This window comes from Ipomoea triloba, chromosome 1, assembly GCF_003576645.1.
Source record: "Ipomoea triloba cultivar NCNSP0323 chromosome 1, ASM357664v1".
NCBI classification, from domain to species: domain Eukaryota; kingdom Viridiplantae; phylum Streptophyta; class Magnoliopsida; order Solanales; family Convolvulaceae; genus Ipomoea; species Ipomoea triloba.
Genome location: NC_044916.1, coordinates 36,472,594 through 36,495,982, shown reverse-complemented (window position 1 = coordinate 36,495,982; position 23,389 = coordinate 36,472,594). Strand labels below are relative to the sequence as shown.

The window sequence follows — 23,389 nt, the reverse complement described above, 5'->3', positions numbered from 1 at the left end:
TTTTTTTTTTTTTTTTTTTTTTCAATTCTAGTTATAAGACAGTGTTTACTCTGTACACACCTTTAGATAGTCACCACGATTTCTTTCAACACACAAAACAAATAGCCCATGAATGGATCATCAGCCCGCACCCGCACTTGATGCACAACATGGTTGCAGTAGGCGCTAGGCGGTGACCTATAAAAACAAAAAATCAATTCATGTGTGTAGGTGTAGTTATATATTATATTATATATATTACATATATATCTCTTACTTCTCTTACTTATATAAATAAATAAATTTAAATATATATAAATATCATAATAAAATTAACAAGGCCGATTCGCTCGAATTAACTCGACTAACTCTGTCGAGTTGGACGAGTTAACTCGGCCAAATTCGGCCGCCAACTCGACCCAGTCGACCGAGTTAGGCGCTAGGCGGCCTCCTAGGCGGGCAGCCAGCTAGGCGGACGCCTAGGGAGCAATTTGTCTCGGTATAGGAGCGCCTATCGCCTAGGCGGAGATTTTTGCAACAGTGGTGCACAATATAATGAGCGACGGATATGGACATGTGGCATTGGATTTATTCCAAAAATCGTAATTCATACAATTGAATATTATATTTCAAGTAAGATGAGAATTCGTCTTCACCAACTTTTTGCAATAACCTTTCGTTTCTACACCTTAGTTACAGTTTTGCTAGCAAGAAATTTAAAAATGATAAAGGATGATTACTAGTGATCCCTTTAGTGAACAAACCAAATAACACAATAAGCTAAGATACAAAATATATATATAATGTGGACATATAGGTATAAAGTCAAGACTTTTATCATGCGGCATTTAGATCTTAACACTATAAGCAAAGGTTTTAGATTATTTAAAGGACAAGATTAAGAGAGAAAAGGGTCATGTCATGGGAGAGAAAGTGGGTGCAAAGGGAGCAAGGAAAGGGATTTGTTAGGAGGGGTGTAAATGGATGACAGTCGTCCAAACACAATTAGGGAGTACATGAATTGATGCCACTGAAACAACCTTTTCAATTCCATTAACAAACTTTACTTTTTTCCCCTTTCCTTTAATTTTACTTTCATTTTATTCCTCCTCCTTTGCTGCTAGCTTTTGCTGGTTTGGTTAGGTTTCATCATGCCTTTATGCTCCTTTTTAGCTCCCTTTTTAAGCAACGTTTTGTTGTGTTGCTCTACATCCCAATATCCCACTTCTACATCCTTTTAAATGCATATACGTAAAGGGGTGTATTGAATAAACACCACTTCTATATAATAACCTGCAAACAACACAAGATATGTAAACTGCACTAGAAATACTATATGTGTAATGAGCTTGGCCAATAATTAACTCATGATTTTTTATACGAGAATGATGATCTATCCATCCACTTGTGATCTTTATAATTTACTTCGTGATTTTTAAAATCCAAATGCACGTCGCATTCTTTGACTTTATCTTTTCCACTTTCCACTATTACTCTGAGATCCATATTCAATTCCTTTTGTCATGTTAGTGAACCCAAAAGCTTACTTCAATTTCATGACTAGAGACAATATCGAAAAATGTTCATTGCGATGGTTAATAATGACCATTTTCGTGCACTTTAGTTTCCCGCCACAAAAGATACAAAGGGGGTGTTTGGTTATTGGCTTATAAGCCAAATTTTAGCTTATTTGATTAAGTTTAGCTGTTTGACCAACCAATAAGCTATTTTGAAGTGTTTGGTAAATGACTTATTGAGCCAATAAGCTGAAAATTGAAAAGCTAATGAATGTAGCTTTTTGTATCAGTTGGTTGGGATCAATGGGTATATTGACTATTTTATCCTTTGAAATCAATGAGATTTACTTTTAAATGGGTGGTGTATTTGTTATTTTATTTAAAGGTTGAAATAATACAATACATTCATACCTTTAAATGTCATTTTACATTCAATTAACTACTAGTAAACAGCTAATTTACCAAACAATTTTTTTATAACCAGCTAATACAACCAACTGGTCAAACCAGTTAACGCAATCAGCCATCAACTACTAGCTAAACTAACCAGCTATCAGCTATAAGCTATCAGCCGTTTGCCAAACACCCCCATAATTGTTTGGAGATTTTTTAAAGCTCTTAGCTTTTTGCAGGTGCATCCGTGTTAGCACATGTATTTCAATTCATTTGGTTGCTCAATCATTTGTGTTTTCTTTATTAATTGCTCCAATTTTAATGAATGGTTCCATACGAGTTAGATTTTATATAATTTATTTTTAGTTCAAATATAATATTTGAAATCCAAACTAACATTGTGGCCAAATTATATCATTGGTCAGGGTCTACTAATCTAAATTATGTTTCTATCGTTAATAATATTATGTACTTCCAACTAAAAAATGTTTGTTATTATGTGCATTTTAACTTCATAATAGTTATCTTCTTACCACTAGACTAGCTAGCAGATTGTAACTTTCTATACCCTCTAGATGGTCTAAATTTACTAATTTTTTATCAGTACCTATACTCATAAAAATAATCAACCCTTATTTAGGTGTTCTTAGCCCATTCACCCTTTCCTTACTCCCACCATGTGAGATTTGAAAATTTGTACTCTTTAAAAAAAAAAATTAATTTCAACATGGATCACATACTATAGCAAATATCAACTTTTGACTTTTGAGTCACTTATCATTAATCCAATGACATGTTTAATGTGACATTTTATTCTTTGTTCCTGATGCCTCAAAGTTCATGGAAAAATACTTTTTTCATGTCCTAATGTGTATTATATATAATGTATGAATATTTACTATTTTAAACACACATATTTTCAAGAATAAGATAAGATTGATATTCCCCATCCTCAATGAATAATAAAATTTCCGGCCCCATTATTGTTTCCTAAAAATCTTTTCCATCCCCCATTATTGGAGCAAGAAATCAAGTCCTTTGCCAAAAATGTCAAATTCAAATACAAATGTGAAACGTCGTCCCTAATTGGAACCAGAGGAGACTTGAGGGGTGATCACTGTAATTTTAACAAATACGGGGCACCTCAAAGAAAATAAGAAATTTAGGCGGGAGAGCCCCTCCAAGGAAACGACACCGTCTTCAATATGCGCTTGAGTTCAAGTGTTCAACCGTTCATCTTCAATTCTTCTGGTCGACCTGAAGGCGGTGTTCCATTCCGGTAGCCTCCACCGTTTTCCGTTAACTTTTTAGCGCTCTCCGGCAGCGCAAAAGTGCAATTATGCATTGCGAATATGTTCCTAGGACATGCTCTCGTGCGTTGTATGCACGCCCAATGATACTGCTTTTCGTGAATTCCTGAGCTTTCATCCACAGGGCACTGAGGTAAGACTACCAGCTTAGCCCTAGCGATGCTGTGTTGATTCTTTCATGGAACTATGTATGCATACAGTCTACATTCTAAAACTTAATTTGTAATGATTATCAGAAAGCCAATTATATTCTAATGTACGCTTCTGATTAATTTAATTGGTTGCATCTAGCTTCTTGTTTGAATAATATCGATTAAAAGTTACACTTAGACATCAGATGCCTTAGACTGAAGCTTTGTAGTTGATCAGAAGTTCTGGTGATTAGGAGGATATGTTTTGAGTTTGTTGATATTTAACACTTAAATCTAAGAGGCATGTTGATACTGCTTTTCCTATGTATATTCTCATATATGTTAGTATCTGTTACTATGACTTCTAAATATATCTTCAAGTTGTAAACAGTTTGTTGTTGATGTGCTCTGGTGTGGGCATTACCAAAGATGAATTGACTATGAATTTCTAATGCCCTTGGTATTGAGTGCAGTAACCCTGAAACCAAATGAGCTAAATAAAAAGTGTCTCTACTGAGCAATACACTATCAATAACATTTTCTAGTCCATAATTTGGAAGTAATCAAGTTGAAGTTTTTTCCACTTACTAATTTCTAAACACATCTTGAATGGTGAGGGAGATACATGTTACCATGAAACTCCATGGGATGGTTGGGTTGCAGTCCCATGTTAGCTAAGATTTTGGAGCTTTATAGAATGTGTAGAACTTTGCACTTTATAGAAGTTTTTGAAGTGTAATATCTGAATGGGGATCATTATCTGCCATGGAGGTTCAACATGATCAATTAAGGAATTGTTGATAATCCTAAACCTCCACTATGACCTGGCCAAAACCATTTGTAAAGCACCCTTTTGGAGGTTCAATATGATCAGTTAAGAAATTATTGATAATCCTAAACCTCTACTATGACCTGCCCAAAACCATTTGTAAGGCACCTTTATGGAGGTCCAATATGATCAACTAAGGAATTGTTGATAATCCTAAACCTCGACTATGATCTGCCTGAAGTCATTTGTAAAGCACCCTTGTAAGCCTCGAAGGCTAGGTCTGCATTCGACAAGATTATTTGTACCATGTACAAGGCTAACAGCATAAGCATATATACTGTAAATATAAATTGGAATACGTTCCTCACCACAGTGACCAGGGTTGCCCTTACCCCTTAGATGCCTTGTTCCACATCTCAATTTCATCCAACCCCTGCTGTAGTTCCACTGATCTCTACATTTGTTTAGTCTAATTTTGTAACTTGCTATTTTCATCAGCATATTTGGCTAAAATCTCGGGAGTATTTAAGGTAGGAATCTTCAGGTGAACTAAGTCTGTTGTCCAATATAATTAATAACCATCACTCAGGATGTTTTTCAATTCCATATTCTAATGTTCATGTCATTGTAATTTTTGCTCTTGGCATGGTAAGATGGCTCTCTAGCATGGAGATTTGAATTTTAAGATAGTTAATACTATGGAGTACTATCCTTGGGCCATTTTTGTCTAGTCTTCTGGTTCTTATACTGGGCCTTATTTGTTTAAATACACCAATGGCACCACATGTAATCTTGAAAGGGGATTGATAGATAACCAGCATCAAACACTCCTGTCCATTTACTAACCATATGTGGTTTTGGTTGGTTGAAGATTCGAATCAGTTGCAAACAAGGCTAAAAAATTCACCAGTTTCTCATTGTGTTTTTTGCTGTGTAGGAGATATTTCTGTCAATTCTGGCATCTTGAAAACTGAGAGAAACTCACTGTATCACAGTAAGTGAGCATTTGCTGACCAAATTTTATACTATTATATTTTTGTTGCAAATCAAACTTTGAAGATGTCATGATTTTTCCTGTTGATTGATTATAATATAATTGGAACAGAGCTGTAGTAGGTGGACTACTGTGAAAAGCTTGAATACTCCCACTCATGTCGCCTTCCAAATACTGTGAGGTGCAAAACATGCTGCAACATGGCTAGCTTATGAAGAAATTCACTTCCATTATAAAATCAGTGTTTGGTTTATAACCCGCCCCGAGACTCACAACTCTTCTTAATCCATTATCTTAAGACAATTGGTAAGCAGACTCTTAGTGCAGCTATCAATGCGACATGATAATTCTGGTAAAATCTTTTAATCAAATGCTCAAATTTTTAATAATTAACGTGTCTTGTCTTTAACTACAAGTCATGTGACCTCTAGTGACAAAAAGTAAGTTTTGCTCTAAAAGTATTAAATTTAAAATTGTCACAAAAATTATAAGTTTTGGCATGTTTCATGTATCATTAGGCTATGTTGATGAGCATGCTAGAAAGTAGCAATCATATCATATATTCACTAAAGCAACATTGATGCCATTTTCAACTTCCCAACATTACTCTCCATGTCTCTTAGTGCAACGGCTTTATCATGTTTCTTTAATCATCAAGAATATGTGTCTAGCTATTAGTAACATATTACTGTCTTGATTGCTGAATATAATCTAGCTTGGCATGCCTCTCGAAGAGCACGTGATGAGAACATTCCAATTAATCACTTGCAACTTTTCTTTGACTAATTAACCATGCGATGTCTCTACACGTAATTTAATTTTACTTTATTAGCTCGTAAATTCAGTGAAATAAAAAATTTTCAATAATATATTAAAAAAATGCTGAAAAATAATGTATGTTATTGACTTTATAGTCGAATGTATATAAGAGGATTTAACATTAATTAGCAAAAAAAAAATACAAGTTAATCAATATAGAATGTGATGAGACTATTCGCGAATTATTATATACTTCAAGTGTAATTATACTTTCATTACCGTATTCCTAAATAATTAGGTAAGAATTAAAACTTAGGGTGTGTTTGGTTGGTGGGTTTAGGCATAAGGAATGGGTATGAAAGTGATTGTTTGTGTTTGGTTGATAGGTTTTTTAAATGCTACTATGGGTTTGGAATACCCCATTAATGACAAAACTCATACCCTTATTAAATAAGGGTTTCATCTCCCTTCCCCCTTTCTTCCTCAACTATTAATAATCATTCTCATTCCACCCAATTACCAAACATGTTAAATACTTTCACCAAAACCCATTACCATTACCAAGTATTTGATACCCATTCCGATTCCGATTCCCATGTGCGAACCAAACGCACCCTTAGTAATGATGATCTATTATCGCATCAAAAAGAGATAATAGATAATAGTATTGTTTAGAACATGTAATTCTTTTTTCCTTAGCCATAAATGACTCAATGTGTCCTACCATAGCACTTGTAAACAAAAACCTAATTGCGCCAAACTCGGCGACCATCGTGTCCTGCCTGGAAAAAAATTATTTTGTCAACGTCAAAAACTGCTGCTGCTGCTGCTGTCATCTTTATTAATTTCACCGTATCTATCTTAAAAACTGTGTTTTGCCGACTTTTTAATCTATTTTATTTTATTTTAATTTTAATTATTCCCATCTCAAATCTTTAATTTACAAGAAAATCTGTAATCATTATCTGAATGGTTCATTTTGTAACTTTAGTCATCAAAAAATTACCAATTGACAGCTTCCACAAAGATTAAACCTAAAGTTTGTGGTTACCAAATTAACTGTTCGATCAATTCGACTAAGTTGTCCCAAAAGATATCTCTTGGCAATTTGTCATTTATCAAGCCACCTTGTACCGCCAACTCCCCTTTTCTGTTTGTTTTTTCCAGATTGTCATTATGGGTTGTAATTATCTTAATTTGACCAGACTAATACATGATTTAGCAGATAATACATAAGCAAAGACTGGCCAGCCGACCACAGTATAATTAATATAGCGATTCAATTAACTCCACTTGAAATGAATTATATTTGATTTTTTTTTTTTTGGTTTGTGTCGCATCTTCCTCCTGCCACCCATGGACATTGCATCAGCCATAATAAAAATGGGAGCTGCCGACCAAAGCATTAGAAAATGCAGGAAAGATCTTCAAATATCTCAGCTGTACATAAAAGATAGATGCGATTATAAAATATAATATACTGTACTGACTGAACAACCAGCCACCAAACACGTACTTAAAAAATGGGGTAATTTAATTTGCAGGACATTATATTGTGGGACGTCCATGAAACAATCAGGGATGGATTATGTTGTTTTAAAAGAAAGTGGAAAATGCAACCGCCCCATATAAAGAAATGGAGAAGGAGGAGGAGGTGGTGAAATTAATAGTAAATTAAATAGAGTCAACGCTGATCTGTATCATCAGTTTTTGTTAATTGACATACACCTTGGTTTCTATCTGTACAATCCTCATTTTATTGAGATTTCTTCAGTGGTAGCTGCAAGACAACATTTGTGATTCATGGAATCATAGTTGTCAGTTGTGTTTGAGGAAAGCTAGGGTGCATGGATAGATACTAGGTTGTTCTCTGCAGTCTACAGCTCACGTCCCATGCAAATTGTTTGTCAGGTCGAGATTAGTCGCCCTGATTTGATACGATCTCACGTTGACTCCTTATAAAGTATGTAAAAGTTAAATTTGAAAGATTTTCTTTCACCTACTGGACTAGTGATAGATACGAGCCTTTGTCCTTTTTGCTAATGGGAGCTGGACACGTACAATAGTGTCTCTATCTTTTAATAAAGTAACTTAATTTAATGGTAGCTGAATAGTGAATATATAACATGTATACTTAATAAGACTACTCAATGGAATGAATTTTAATTTCTATATTTATATTAACATTATTATTTCTCTAAGTTCTTGAATCGAGTTACATGTGAGTCAAGAATAATAATTTCAACTGAGGTTAAATATGAATGGTGGAATTAAAAAGAAAATGGTTGAATTCCTTGATAAGGCCCGTTCCCTAGCATGCAGGAAACACAATAAAACTAGGAATATAATCTTGAGGTTTTATGTGGCTCTTGATCTCCCATTATATTGGTCGGCGAAAACCCACAGACAACGCAACAGAAATAAGAAATTCAATTCAACCGATTAGAGAGTGAAATGGAAAGTACAGAACATTAATACAAGCTACGTATGTGTCTGGTCCCCCTCCAATCACTACATCATAGTCATCAACCTAACATGTACGTATATACATACACAAGGCCAAGCCATTGTAGACGGCAGAGAAAAGAAATGTCACTGTTACAAGTGTCATGTAATACACATAGTAGTATATATAACAATAATTGAATTAAGAATTTCCCAGGAACAGTTTATTGGCCTTTTTAGTATGAATCAGTTATATATAACCTAAATTAATTTATCTCCTTCTGATCATTTATCAGTTACGATCGTCATAAGGCTAAATTTACTTAATAGTCACACCTTTAATTTAGATAACGGCTACAGGTTTATTCACTCGGGTTATTCGAAAAAATAATTAATAATAATTGAATTAAGAAAATAGAACCAAAAAAATGAGCACCGCCCACCTCCCCATCATCTCAGAGGACCTTGACAATGACTCCGGCCCACTTCCTCCCTCCTCCGTCGCGCGTGTGACGGTGGTGCCTTCCACATACACTTCAGTCTTCATACTCAAGCTAATCAGATTATTGCATTATATTATTCAATCGCAATCATAATAATTATTATATATATATCCACATTCATTTTTTATTCAGAAAATTTTCTAAAATATCGTACGGTCGAAAATTTATATTTGTAGTTGTTATATACTTATATCCCCCACCCTACTTTTTTTTTCCCCACGAATAATGAAATAAAATTATTTTTTGACACAAAATAATTGAGAAAATAATTAATTTTTTTAAATAATAACATAAGGTAAATCAATTTAAGATATTTATAATCATTTCAGAATTTGTATATTTGTGGTTATAAGTCAACAGCATGACGGATTTAGCTCAGTTGTCTAAATAATTTGTTGGCCTGGGAACTGATTATATGTTATATGTAGGCCACTAGCATGTTTTCTTTGCCTTCCACTACCAACAATTCATTAACATGCGAATGGAACAATGGCAGAATCAAACAAGCTGAGGTTAATAAGGGAAAAAAAAAAGGAATAATAACTGATTTGAGTTGTTAATATTCTATATATATGCTTTTTTCTTGATTATAAAGTTGAAGAAAATAGCTACTCGATCAAAAACCTGAAAGTAAATATTAACATATAATCCCTTTGGATTATATTGAAGAACATCATCATCAATCATGGAGCTAAGGGTTACCATAAAATATTGTGAAACCAAAACCTAACCATACACAACCACAGAAATAAGGTAACCCTATTTTTCTGATCCATTAGGAAAACCCGTAGTCACTATCTTGAGAGATTTAGATATCTTCCTCGGAGCTTTCGGGGCTAGGGTACTCATTCAAGTCGGGTTTGAACAGGACGACCCGGTTCTGGTTGAGGGTCGGGGAGGTCGGCTCGGCCGCGGATGCATGGAGAGCCGACTGGAGGGCGTCGACGCGGGCTCCGACCTCAGTAGCTTTCTTTCGGATGTCAGCGGCGGAGAGGTCGCGGAGCTGGTCGTCGCGGGCGATGCAGTCCGGGAAGTTGAGGCGGGCGGAGGGGCCGCGCAGGTGGAAGACGGCGGTGTCGTAGGCGCGGGCGGCGGCGACGGGGGAGGAGTAGGAGCCGAGCCAAATCCTGGAGCGCTTGTTCGGCTCGCGAATCTCGGCGACCCACTTCCCCCACTTCCTCATGCGGATCCCTCTGTACGGCTTCTCCTGCTGGCTTTGCCGGCTGTGCTTCCTCTTCTCGGCGGCTCCTCCCGATCCTTCCATCGCCGGAAAATCAAGAATTTACTTTTTCAGTTCCGGTGGTGATCTGATAAGCTAATAAGGGGCCGGGAAAAGGGGGGTTTATGTATAAAAGTGTAAGAAAGGCGAAACTAATAACATAGAGAGAAAGGAAGAAAAGAAAAGGGGAATGAATCCATGAAAGCAATCCAATCCAATTGAGGTGGTCTATCAAGAAACGATTGCCACGAGCCAAGCTGTCATATTTATATGGAGGTGGCGTGTGGAAATAAAACGGCTCAGACTTTTATATTCACAGAGGGAAGGGAAACTAAAGAAATTAAAGAAAGAGAGACGGATAGAGATGATGAAGGCGTTTGTGGGGCAAATTTTTTCCACCTCCCAACTTTTCCCTTCAAACTACAATTTTGTCAAAAATATTAAAGTTTTGTATACTATCGTATTCTTTTTAATACTATTGATTCTATTACATTACCGTATCTGCAATAAATAAAGTATAGGAAATAAGAATATATTAATTGAATGAACTTAAGATAACTAAGAGCAAAGTTGGTTTAGCTTTATGTCGGTCAAATAGTTTCAATTAATCTATTGTAAAGTGCGAGTAAATGTAGTAATTTGAAGAGAAAGATAATTTAAACACATAAGAAGAGTCCTGTTTATATTTAAGTAAAATGTTTTGGTATGGGTTAAAATATTGTATATGTTTATCCCTAGCATATATGTTTGTGATGGGGGTGGGGAATTGAAGGAAGGGCATTTGTTTCCTAATTGGCTGCTGGTTTTGGTTTGTCGTGAGACGCGGCCGCCACGTTGATCTTCCATCCTTAAAGATACATATACATACAAAATTGGCCGACATAGTCCATCGCCACCCGCCTTTCCTTTTCATTATTTTCCGCCTCCACTCCACACACCCTCACCTCCATCCGCCTCTCATTACTCTTTCTTCTCTCTACTACTATACATCCACCCCAATTATTATACTCATCATCATAGCATCACATACATACTTATATAGTTATATTATCTCTTTTTCTAATGTTTTTAAAGAAAAGAACAAAGAATATTTCACCTAAGGAGTCCCATACACGGCCAACAAGATAATCGAATGGAAAAAAAATCACAATATCATATGAAACTTTCAGACAACAGCTACCAGGACTTCATCCTATGCCATTGCTCACGATTTACCACACATGAATCAACTATTGAACTTATAAGATGATTATAAAAAAAATAAAAATACATTAAGTAGTAGGAAGGGGGTGGGTGATGGTTTGGGCACAGAAGGTCCAACTGACTAAACTAATTAAATGATGCATTAGTTTTATAGGTGATGATTGAAATAGTGACAGTGACTTTAACACTAGTTTAGTACAGTTGTGTTGAATGCCATGATATATATAAATGTGGAGATTATATATCAATTGCAAAGTGGGGGATCCATACATTAGACATACATACATATATATATAAAATAAAAAGGAAGAAAGAGATAAAGAAAAGACTAAGTCGGTGATAGATGATGACAAAGGGGGGTTGAGACGGTTGAGAAAGACATTTCGTCCACGCAAATTGCCCCAATCAATTTCAACCTATGCCTGTTTGAAAGCTGGTGAGTGGTGGCCTCTGCACCTATATATACATATATACATACATGCTAATGTGCTATATTGCTATCCCCCTTGTGGCCTTAGCTTGGTTCAAGTTCCACTTCCCAAATTCAATCAATCATTCATTCTTTACGTTTTATGCACGTTTGATTGACAAATAAAAAATCAAATTAAATAATGATATAAGGGTTGGTAATGTTACTATGCCATTCTTGTGGGTTAAAGTACACACAACACCCTCTTGTATGAAAAAAAAATAATATGTCCATTACTTTATCCTTTAAGTGGATTGACACGGTGCAAAGGAGATTAGTTTGAATATGGTACAAGCTTACAAGTGTCTTTTATAGTTAGGACATACTTAGGACATCTCATGGTCTAACAAAAAAAAGTATTCACTTTGAATAGCTAGGGAAAAACATCTATGCGTGTTGTCGTTATTTCTGTCCGATTTGCATCACATAGATTGACGTGGTAAATACTCTAAGTTATACGATTAGATCTACGTTGTGATAGTATGTAGGCTCGGGAGTGATCGACAATGGGTCGAAGGCTCCGGAGCTTATAGGAGTTAGATAAAAATGTCAATAGTCTCATCTTACCATCAATAATTGTGCTATTTATAGGAGTCAGGAGGCCGGGATACATGCCAGGCACTCAGGGCATGCACTTAAGGACTACTTGATGAAGTGATCCTGTTAAAGGGCATTCTTGACATTAGCCACACACTAGCTGTTAGCCGTTCACAAGCTGTTAGCTAGCTGTTACTTGCAGTTACAACTGCTTTCTACATTGTATATAACATTTTAGCTTTCCCTTTGTAAGTCAGTTGAACATTAATCATTTCATAATACAGATTCAGTTTTCTTTCTCTCTTCTCCCTCTCCAATTAGCTCGATGTGAGTTAGTTCATCACTACTGAGGTGTCCATGCGTTAGAATACGTTTGATCGGCCCAAAAGGCGGACTGGTGGGACTGAATGCGGTTATTTGCACTGGTCGGCATATAGAAGTAATGTAGCTCGGGAGAGGCTCGGGAGGTCGGGAACGAACCCAGAGTGCTATACAGCCTGTATGGACCGTATACAGTTATAGGCTCAGGGAATATTTCACATTAGACACAAGTTATTAACATTATTGATGGCTTAAATTATAATTAAGATATGAATTGATGAGACGCGAAATACGTACACGGAATGGTGTAATTGCTCACCTTACCTTAGATAAAATGACAAAAATTAAGCAAAAGACGATGCTAATTTGGTAATTGTGAGGTGACGCTTGCAAAGATATGATAGGATAATAAATTAAGGAATAGTATGAAAAATAAAAAGACCTTGTGGTCAAGCGGCATTTGGTGTATACTTCTATATGGAAGGGAGTGGGTTCGAGCTTCAGTAAAGGCAGCTGTTGACTTTTTGTGTTTCAGTAGGTTGAGAAAATAGCTATGAACAGATACAACATTGTAACCGAGTCAGTAGAACTCAAAAAAAGACATGTGCTGCCGCCATGCCACTTGCTTCATTAGTATTATCACAAAATGATCGAATCGACAAGTTTTTGCATGCCGCCATAAATCCACCACACTTGCTTCGTATCGGCGGCGTATATTTGGGTCAGATCTGCAGATTGAGAAGGATAAAGCTAACACTATATTGTATATATATACATTCAAACTCGTTCCTAGACTTCTATATTAATGGGGCCGCCTGCAATATCCGCTCCACGGCGCTGCAAATCGACAAATTATATTTAATTTGGCTGCGCCTTTAACTTCTAATGCCCAATTGCATGCTCATAAAACACTAAGAGCATTCCCATTACTATTTTTTTTTTAAACTTTTGTGTGAGGTAGGGAGAAAGAAGAGAGGAGAGGGGAGATGTATTTGTATACTATTTTATGATTTTGTCAATGTTAAATACAATAAGAATTTTATTGCATGAATCCCCAAATCTTACTCTCTGATGTGACAAGTATTAATAAATTATTTTTATGAGATCCTAATACAAGTGTCTTATAAAGATTTGTGTGGTAAAGTAAAAAATTAAGAATAAAAAATGTGTGTATATATAGTATTTTCCATAAAATAATGGGACGCATTTCGCATGATTTGCACGCTCAACAAGTATATATGTGTCTTTCATGCACTTTGTTGAGGCGTATGACCACCCTCAAATTTTAGTTTTTTTTAGTTTTTCTTCTCCTTTCGTTGGTTATTTTTTGCACTTTGTATATCACAATGAATTTGGATTAAAATATATGTTTTGATTCGAGTTACGTTCTCAAAACATGTCAACTCTCTCTATATATAAAATGATTTTATCGAGACCGAGTTCATAATAAATTGGGTAAGAAATAGATGTAGGAAAATAGTAATTTTATTAATTACTTGTAGCGTTAGATCCAAATAGTATGTACAATGTTTGAGATAACGATCCAAATAACAAAATAAATAATAAGTACTAAAGGAGTCTAACCTTGGTTATCCGAAAGTAAAAACCACAAGCCAATGGACTAGAATGACTATAGTGAACCAATGGATGATGTCTAAAGGGAAACATCAAGCCATTTATATAGTGCAAAGACCCCCCATATACTTACAAGTATATGACTTTGGTTATTCTTCATTCTTGGTCATACATGTGTCAGTACACTACTTGCCCGTCGCCTTTCACATGAATATGTATAAATTGTCATGCCTTTGTGATTAAGAATTGAGTAGCTTGGTTGGTTGGTGGGGCGTGATGTTATGCATCATGTTGTGGGTTCATTCTCTTGTTGGCTATATTTCCATCCGAGCTTGCTTGGTTTGCATATAATATTTGAGAAGAAATGAAATTGAAATTTCTTGAAAAAAGTAAATTACCATGAAGATTGGCTCCATTGTTTGGTTGGTGAAAAATAAATTATTGAAAATATTGATTCTATTGTTTGGTTGGGGTTAGAATGGTAATAAATAACGAGTATAAAAACCAAAATGTCTCTACACAATGATAATGATAATAAAGGTAATAATAATTTTTAAATTAAAATATGAGTATTATTTATAAAATATAATATTATAAATTAAAATATTATATTTATATATTTTATTATAATAATATAATAAAAATTATTATACGCATTTTGGACTAAGGTAATTAAGAATGTTTTATAAAAGTAAAATAATCTTATCATGTGATACTTTGTTCCCAAGTTACATGTTTTGATAGGTCAGTTACTTCTCCTGAGTCTTCCACTGTGGGATCGATCCCCACAGGCAACACTAATTTTAGGGTACACGCTTAATGATCATAACATAAATTACCAAATAGTTAGTGGTGCAAATTATCAATCATTATTGTGTGGACGATACTATCAAATATTCCATAATATATATTCAGTATAAAAATAATATACTTTTAGTATATTTAAAATGTACATTATATTTAGTGGATGTACATTATATATTTCAGTACAGAAATAATGTACATTTAGCACAATAAAAGTGTACTTTTTGTTATGATACACATAGCACTATATGGACCATGATCCACATAATAATTTGCCGCGAACCATATAACCTATTACCTATTGATCAAGCTAGTTTGGGGTAGAGATTATAGTGGCCCATTATATCCATTCACAATATGGGCTGGTATATGTTGCCCAGAATATGGAGAATGGGCCATAATCCATAATAAACAAATTGAGTCAATGACATTGAAAAAGAAGGGTTCAGTTTTGAAATTGTAAAAAGGCCGGGAAAAGGAAAAGGGATAATAAAAGCAAAAAGAAAAGAAAAATGGCATATGGACAGATACTACATGTAACAGGGTCAACAGTATTTCAAAAAAAAAAAAAGAAAAAGAAAAATGGCACTGATAAAGAAGATTAAGTTGGTCCTTTTTCTCATCAATGGCGTGCAAAGACAACCAAAAAAGACATTGTTCAACATATTTTTTTCACAAAAAAAGGCAGAAATTAGTTATGGCATATTCATTGGTCGACAACCACTTTTATTTCTCTCCGACCGCCGTGACAAAATTTTATGATTGAAGAAATAACACTTTTAGTAGTTCAATTGTAACTGCTATCAACTATTGATTATTCTCAGCTCTAGCCATGATCTTCGACCCACTTGAATCCTCATATTTGATTAGTATCGATAAGTTGAACTAAGTTTTCTTGTTGGTTTGAGCCTTTGGCCCATGCTAGAATAGCATGGGGATGTAACTCATGTAAGACAACTTTGACTAATGATAATGTGAAAAAAAAAAAAAAAAAAAACAATAACAAAAATAAACAAAAACAAAAAACCACACAACTTCATTAAACTAAATTGAAGTCATCATTACACAAAGCATCAACAATAAATGATAGCGCTTTTAGTAGTTCAATTGTGACCGTTAAGTATTTGGTGTCCTCAGTCTCAACTATAATCTTTGGCCACCTAAGTCTTCATCTTTGACTAGAGTCAGTAATTTAAATTAGACTTTCTTAAATAATAAATAAGATATGTATATAATAAAAATACTAAATTTACTATTTCATTAAAAACTAATGATTATATTTATACCGCGAATAGTTTGAAGGTTATTAGTCCATTGCATTTTTGTCCCAAACGTCAATAGCTTAAGGGATGCAAGTCTTTTGGTTATGCTTTACTTCGATTTGATGGCAACATCTTTATCATTTGCACGTCTACCTAATTTGCAATTAATTATTCAAGAAACGGTCGGCAAAACATTAATTATGTTTTGACTAACATCAAGGTTTTAATGCTATTTTTAAAAGGAAAAAAAAAACATAATTAATATCGTGCATTTGGATGATTATATGATTTATGTCAATATTACATGACTATTACACAAGTGTTAGATCTAAACTTAAAGGTGATTAGTTTAGATTTATATTGAAGTTAAAAATTACTTCGTAATAAACATGTTTTAATTAATTATGAATAATTTAACATTTTAATAAGTAACTTGATCATAATTTCTGACCTATTATTTGATTGAAATATAATTTATTATTATATCTTGGCAACTTAAAAATGTTCGGATGGGTTATACATACTTGATCGGTCTAGTAGTTCGACTTGCACCTTTAAGTATAGCTTACTATAATCGAGGAGGTCATGTGCAACAGAAGAGAAAGAGTACAGTTAGGCGTCAGGTACAACTGTACCAACCACTTGATTTGATGAGTCAGTAAAGAGGAGATGCGTGGAGGCACGACACTAGACCAACTTAGTGTAGACTGATTCAATGTGCGCTATAACGCCTATAAGTCATTTACTTCATCCCGACTCAATGATCATCTAGTACTCATTTTCATTACACTCATCTTACTCAATAATAATATATGATTGTCCAGAGTCTCTTGACCAATCGTCATATTTATTTTACACACTCTATTCCTTTCATTACACTGTAACAAATTCCTATACTATTGTCCATTTTACGCTATCACATTCCTATTCAATTAATTTGATTGAAACAACAAATATTAGGAAAAAAAATTCAAAACTATAATCCTTCAATTTCTTAACTTATCTAGAAGGTCATACCTCTAAGCCCCTCCCGTTGAAAACACGTTTCTATATCTTTATATTATGCAGAGAATAGGCATCGGGTTTAAACGGAATGGATATATTTATGATATACACAAGTCAATAAAGACAACTAATTAAATTTAAACCCCAAGATAAAACAGTCACCATGGGTAAAAAACCGACCTCATATGATCTTTGACACACGTGGGGATAGGATCTTCAAATTTTGTCCTCTGAAATTCATACGAGGTTACAGAAATCATGGTTTGACTCAGTGTAATTGATTTTGGTTTTTGGGTTTATGGGTATTAGCAGAAATGAAGTAAATTTTTTTTATGTCTTTTTTGCTCACTGTTGCAGCCTTTCTTGAATCGTTCATAGTCCACGCCTGCCCTCATATTTATGTTGAACAAAAGGCATCTCTGTTCTGTTCCTCTCTGTACATCTTTTCCTGTTTTCAAGAATTTCCCAGAAAAGTGAGGATTTTAATTTGCAGTTGGCGGAGACTGGAGAGATGGAAGAATGGTTGAAGATCACGTTGGCGGCGGTGTCGACCGGAGTTCTTGTTTCTCTGGTGATTTTGGTTGTCCGGAAAGTTTTGTGTCGCCGGAGAGGACGGGTTGAAGAGCGGCAATCGGAGATTATGGAGGATGGGCCGGCGGGGAGATCGGTATCTCAGCTTCACCATGTGAGTCTTCATCATCTGGACAGAAACGGCACCAAGAAAACCAATTACTACGTTTTCCGGCGAGGGCCGTCGGCGAAGGCGGTTTTCAGTTGGGCGGATCACCCGTCGTTAGTCACGGACGCCGTCGAGAACGGGTGGTCGCAGTTCGGTTTCACGGCGTATACGCCGTCGCCGTCGGTTAAATCGGCGAGGTCGTTGTTGGGCGCCTGCGGGACCGGCGACCACGGGAATCAAACGGCGGCGGCGAAGATTACCTGGGAAGTCTCGCCGGGGTCGGCGGATTTCATGCAGAAAATCCAATTCCGGTGTAACTCCGACGTCCTGAAGAGAATCACGAGCAGCAGACACAATTTCACGGCAATGGGTTCTCCCGTTTCGTCCGTAATCAAGACTTGTCTCCCGTTACCGGGCCCGCCATTGGGGGCTTCACCGTTCCCACAAGAAGCTTATTTTGAGATCACAGTTTTGCCCTGTGATGATCAAGAAGAGAGCCGGCGATCACAAGATGACAAAATTAAGCTTATTCCAGACGACATTAATGCAAAAACACCCAAGAATCCAAGCGGCGATGGAAAGGAAAACAGGAATCATGTTGCCCTGTCTGTAGGGCTAAGTGGATGTGGCTCTCTTCCATTGAAGCTTCCTGGGAGCTATCCTGGTTCCATTGGATTCAACTCCAACGGTTCTGTCTGTCTTGATGGTAAGAAACAAAACAAACATCATCCTACTTTTCATTTCCCAGAACCAAACATCATTTGCAAATATGTTGTCATTTGTCAATTACTTGCCCACATTTCACCCTAAGGTCCCACACCCTATCCCACGGGATTATGAAGGGTAAATCATGGTGATTAACCAGTTTATAATTGTGAGGACTAATGTCTTGTCCATAAAGATCACCTCCACAAGAAGATGAAACTCTAATACTGTCCGAACTTATAGATTGTGAAGGGGTAACCCATTAAGTAGGAGGACCGTACTCTGAACTACTCCTAATACTAATTTTGTGTCCTTGACCATAATCTGTCACACAGAAACTAACTGAATTTCCGTGCTAGGATATGTTAGTCCTATACTTACCTTGGTGTTTTGATGTGGTTAGGGATGATGTTAGTGAATGAATCAGAAAGGGAAGAATGGGGGACAGCAGAGAAGGTGCTTGGGTGTGGGTACAATCCAACCCAGAAGAAGGTATTCTTCACAGTGGATTCACACCTTATCCATGAAATCCACTGCAAATCCGAGGAATTTGGGAACCCACTGTACCCAACTTTAGCTGCAAATGCTGACATAATGGTTGTGGTGAATCTTGGGCAGAGTGCATTCAAGTATGCACCTGCAAATCTGCAGAGAACTCCAAATCCATGCTTCATTGGGCCTCTGGCAAGCAATTCTCCAGCAGCTATAGGGTATGAAGACAGCAAGGAGCTTTTCTCCATGGGGAGAATCGATTCCCAGTGGCTGAACAGAAGCGCAACTGCAGCAAGGAGCAATGGGCACAGTGTGAATAATCTGAAGCAGATAGATTTTGACTTGGAATCTGAAGGGGAGCTGTTTGAAATTGTGTTGGATAGTTCTGGGAAAAATCCCAACACTCTATAGCATCATCATCATTAGATTAGATCATTTCTTTTAATCATACTTTGCTTGTATTAATTTCTTGTTTTTTCTCTTGAATGAAGGCTGCAAAATTTTGTGTGAATTGCCTTCCTTGTAACCAGAAAAATATTGATTTGTAGATAAGCAAAATGATCCACAAAATTTAGAAAAAAAATATGCTTTCTTCTTAATGTTATCTCTTTACATTCACCTCCTTGCATATGGTGTTTTTTTTTTTTTTTTGGGATTAATAAGTACTTCGCAGATTTTGCAAGTCGAGGTCGACTAATAAGTACTTTGTAGATTTTGTTACTCCGTAAACAAGGAAACTTGCTATTACTATCTGGATTTGTACATACTACATATAGTAAATTTTGTTACGGTATGTAATATAGTAATACACAAATTACATAAAAAAAATAAAAATAAAATGAACTAAAAAAAACACTATGCTACAATTCTGTTTTTGTCTATTAAACATTGTATGAAGTAGGAATTTGAGACATGTCACAACTACATAGGTTTTGGTATGGCTCCTTTCTCCTAGGAGACACTTAATTCTATGCCACTTTAGGTTTATTTTATCAATAAAAATACAAACAAACAGTGCTTATGCCCTCTAAGAAAACAATGCTTATACAGTACAGTTAAATATATTATATATAATTGTATGGAGTATTATTAACAGTGAATTTAATAATATATGGAGTAGTCAAATATATCATATATAAGTATACTTAATAAGTAATATTGATATGATCCTGATAGAAACCGCAATCATACTTGAAATTTCATACGAGAATCAGTTTGTTTGTGTTTCCCCTTTGTCGTGTTTCTCTGATTTCAAAGGTATTGGAAAATGGTGGTTGTGATTTCCAGATGTCCTTTCGAATGGTATGGAAAGAGTAAAGAAGATGAAAAAGATGAAGATGGCGATGAGTTGTGTAATCTTGATTAGGATATGGTGCATCGGTGTTGGCATTGCGAATTAAGATGCATGAACATGACCGCTGTTTTAAAAGCGTGCCTTGGGAATCTTAATTTATTCTTTAATTAATTATGGGTTGACGTTGTTAAACCACTAATAATGAATTAAAAGTAAAAAGCAGTAGTTAATGGAAAACATTACTTTTTTACGTAACTAAAAATATAATCAAAACAAAATAGGAATGTTATTTAGACTTAATTTGGAGATCATGAGATTAGGTAGTTTTGGATTAAGGGCCTCGCAACCCTTGGGCTTTGGCTATCTGGATAATCCATCAAATCTTTGAAGTGCCAACCTGCTAATTAATCAATTGTTATGCCGTGGACCCAGGTCCACCTTGCAAGGTGGACCTGGGTCTACATTCACATACACTATACTCTATATTAACACTTTGTAAACTCCACATTCACACATTACAGGATTATATGATACTCTACATTCACACTTTGTAAACTCCACATTCACACATTACAAGATTATATGTTTAGTAATTATATTACCACTNAGTGGATGTGGCTCTCTTCCATTGAAGCTTCCTGGGAGCTATCCTGGTTCCATTGGATTCAACTCCAACGGTTCTGTCTGTCTTGATGGTAAGAAACAAAACAAACATCATCCTACTTTTCATTTCCCAGAACCAAACATCATTTGCAAATATGTTGTCATTTGTCAATTACTTGCCCACATTTCACCCTAAGGTCCCACACCCTATCCCACGGGATTATGAAGGGTAAATCATGGTGATTAACCAGTTTATAATTGTGAGGACTAATGTCTTGTCCATAAAGATCACCTCCACAAGAAGATGAAACTCTAATACTGTCCGAACTTATAGATTGTGAAGGGGTAACCCATTAAGTAGGAGGACCGTACTCTGAACTACTCCTAATACTAATTTTGTGTCCTTGACCATAATCTGTCACACAGAAACTAACTGAATTTCCGTGCTAGGATATGTTAGTCCTATACTTACCTTGGTGTTTTGATGTGGTTAGGGATGATGTTAGTGAATGAATCAGAAAGGGAAGAATGGGGGACAGCAGAGAAGGTGCTTGGGTGTGGGTACAATCCAACCCAGAAGAAGGTATTCTTCACAGTGGATTCACACCTTATCCATGAAATCCACTGCAAATCCGAGGAATTTGGGAACCCACTGTACCCAACTTTAGCTGCAAATGCTGACATAATGGTTGTGGTGAATCTTGGGCAGAGTGCATTCAAGTATGCACCTGCAAATCTGCAGAGAACTCCAAATCCATGCTTCATTGGGCCTCTGGCAAGCAATTCTCCAGCAGCTATAGGGTATGAAGACAGCAAGGAGCTTTTCTCCATGGGGAGAATCGATTCCCAGTGGCTGAACAGAAGCGCAACTGCAGCAAGGAGCAATGGGCACAGTGTGAATAATCTGAAGCAGATAGATTTTGACTTGGAATCTGAAGGGGAGCTGTTTGAAATTGTGTTGGATAGTTCTGGGAAAAATCCCAACACTCTATAGCATCATCATCATTAGATTAGATCATTTCTTTTAATCATACTTTGCTTGTATTAATTTCTTGTTTTTTCTCTTGAATGAAGGCTGCAAAATTTTGTGTGAATTGCCTTCCTTGTAACCAGAAAAATATTGATTTGTAGATAAGCAAAATGATCCACAAAATTTAGAAAAAAAATATGCTTTCTTCTTAATGTTATCTCTTTACATTCACCTCCTTGCATATGGTGTTTTTTTTTTTTTTTTGGGATTAATAAGTACTTCGCAGATTTTGCAAGTCGAGGTCGACTAATAAGTACTTTGTAGATTTTGTTACTCCGTAAACAAGGAAACTTGCTATTACTATCTGGATTTGTACATACTACATATAGTAAATTTTGTTACGGTATGTAATATAGTAATACACAAATTACATAAAAAAAATAAAAATAAAATGAACTAAAAAAAACACTATGCTACAATTCTGTTTTTGTCTATTAAACATTGTATGAAGTAGGAATTTGAGACATGTCACAACTACATAGGTTTTGGTATGGCTCCTTTCTCCTAGGAGACACTTAATTCTATGCCACTTTAGGTTTATTTTATCAATAAAAATACAAACAAACAGTGCTTATGCCCTCTAAGAAAACAATGCTTATACAGTACAGTTAAATATATTATATATAATTGTATGGAGTATTATTAACAGTGAATTTAATAATATATGGAGTAGTCAAATATATCATATATAAGTATACTTAATAAGTAATATTGATATGATCCTGATAGAAACCGCAATCATACTTGAAATTTCATACGAGAATCAGTTTGTTTGTGTTTCCCCTTTGTCGTGTTTCTCTGATTTCAAAGGTATTGGAAAATGGTGGTTGTGATTTCCAGATGTCCTTTCGAATGGTATGGAAAGAGTAAAGAAGATGAAAAAGATGAAGATGGCGATGAGTTGTGTAATCTTGATTAGGATATGGTGCATCGGTGTTGGCATTGCGAATTAAGATGCATGAACATGACCGCTGTTTTAAAAGCGTGCCTTGGGAATCTTAATTTATTCTTTAATTAATTATGGGTTGACGTTGTTAAACCACTAATAATGAATTAAAAGTAAAAAGCAGTAGTTAATGGAAAACATTACTTTTTTACGTAACTAAAAATATAATCAAAACAAAATAGGAATGTTATTTAGACTTAATTTGGAGATCATGAGATTAGGTAGTTTTGGATTAAGGGCCTCGCAACCCTTGGGCTTTGGCTATCTGGATAATCCATCAAATCTTTGAAGTGCCAACCTGCTAATTAATCAATTGTTATGCCGTGGACCCAGGTCCACCTTGCAAGGTGGACCTGGGTCTACATTCACATACACTATACTCTATATTAACACTTTGTAAACTCCACATTCACACATTACAGGATTATATGATACTCTACATTCA

At 35.6% G+C, this 23,389-nt stretch overlaps 2 protein-coding genes and 1 long non-coding RNA gene across 5 annotated transcripts; 2 read left to right on the top strand and 1 right to left on the bottom strand.

Moving 5' to 3' along the window:
* The first annotated feature begins 3,163 nt into the window (after window positions 1–3,163).
* Window positions 3,164–5,434, top strand: LOC116022910. Its single transcript, XR_004099314.1, has 3 exons — window positions 3,164–3,332; window positions 5,037–5,093; window positions 5,205–5,434. It is a non-coding gene; the product is annotated as an uncharacterized LOC116022910 (long non-coding RNA).
* Window positions 5,435–9,344: 3,910 nt separating this feature from the next.
* Window positions 9,345–10,285, bottom strand: LOC116022798 (ethylene-responsive transcription factor RAP2-1-like). Its single transcript, XM_031263682.1, has one exon. It carries the CDS (start codon window positions 10,062–10,064, stop codon window positions 9,609–9,611), a length of 456 nt encoding a protein of 151 aa, XP_031119542.1. The 5' UTR covers window positions 10,065–10,285; the 3' UTR covers window positions 9,345–9,608.
* Window positions 10,286–17,349: 7,064 nt separating this feature from the next.
* Window positions 17,350–22,169, top strand: LOC116022337. 3 transcript variants are annotated; one of them, XM_031263023.1, is made up of 3 exons: window positions 17,350–17,456; window positions 17,553–18,580; window positions 18,983–19,670. In XM_031263023.1, exons 2-3 carry the CDS (start codon window positions 17,707–17,709, stop codon window positions 19,480–19,482), a joined length of 1,374 nt encoding a protein of 457 aa, XP_031118883.1. In that variant the 5' UTR covers window positions 17,350–17,456; window positions 17,553–17,706; the 3' UTR covers window positions 19,483–19,670. The 3 variants fall into 3 exon arrangements, with proteins under 3 accessions (XP_031118883.1, XP_031118892.1, XP_031118874.1); XM_031263032.1 differs by lacking the exon at window positions 18,983–19,670 and adding exons at window positions 21,019–21,060; window positions 21,463–22,169 and having other exon boundaries at window positions 17,377–18,538; XM_031263014.1 differs by having other exon boundaries at window positions 17,378–18,580.
* Window positions 22,170–23,389: the final 1,220 nt, after the last annotated feature.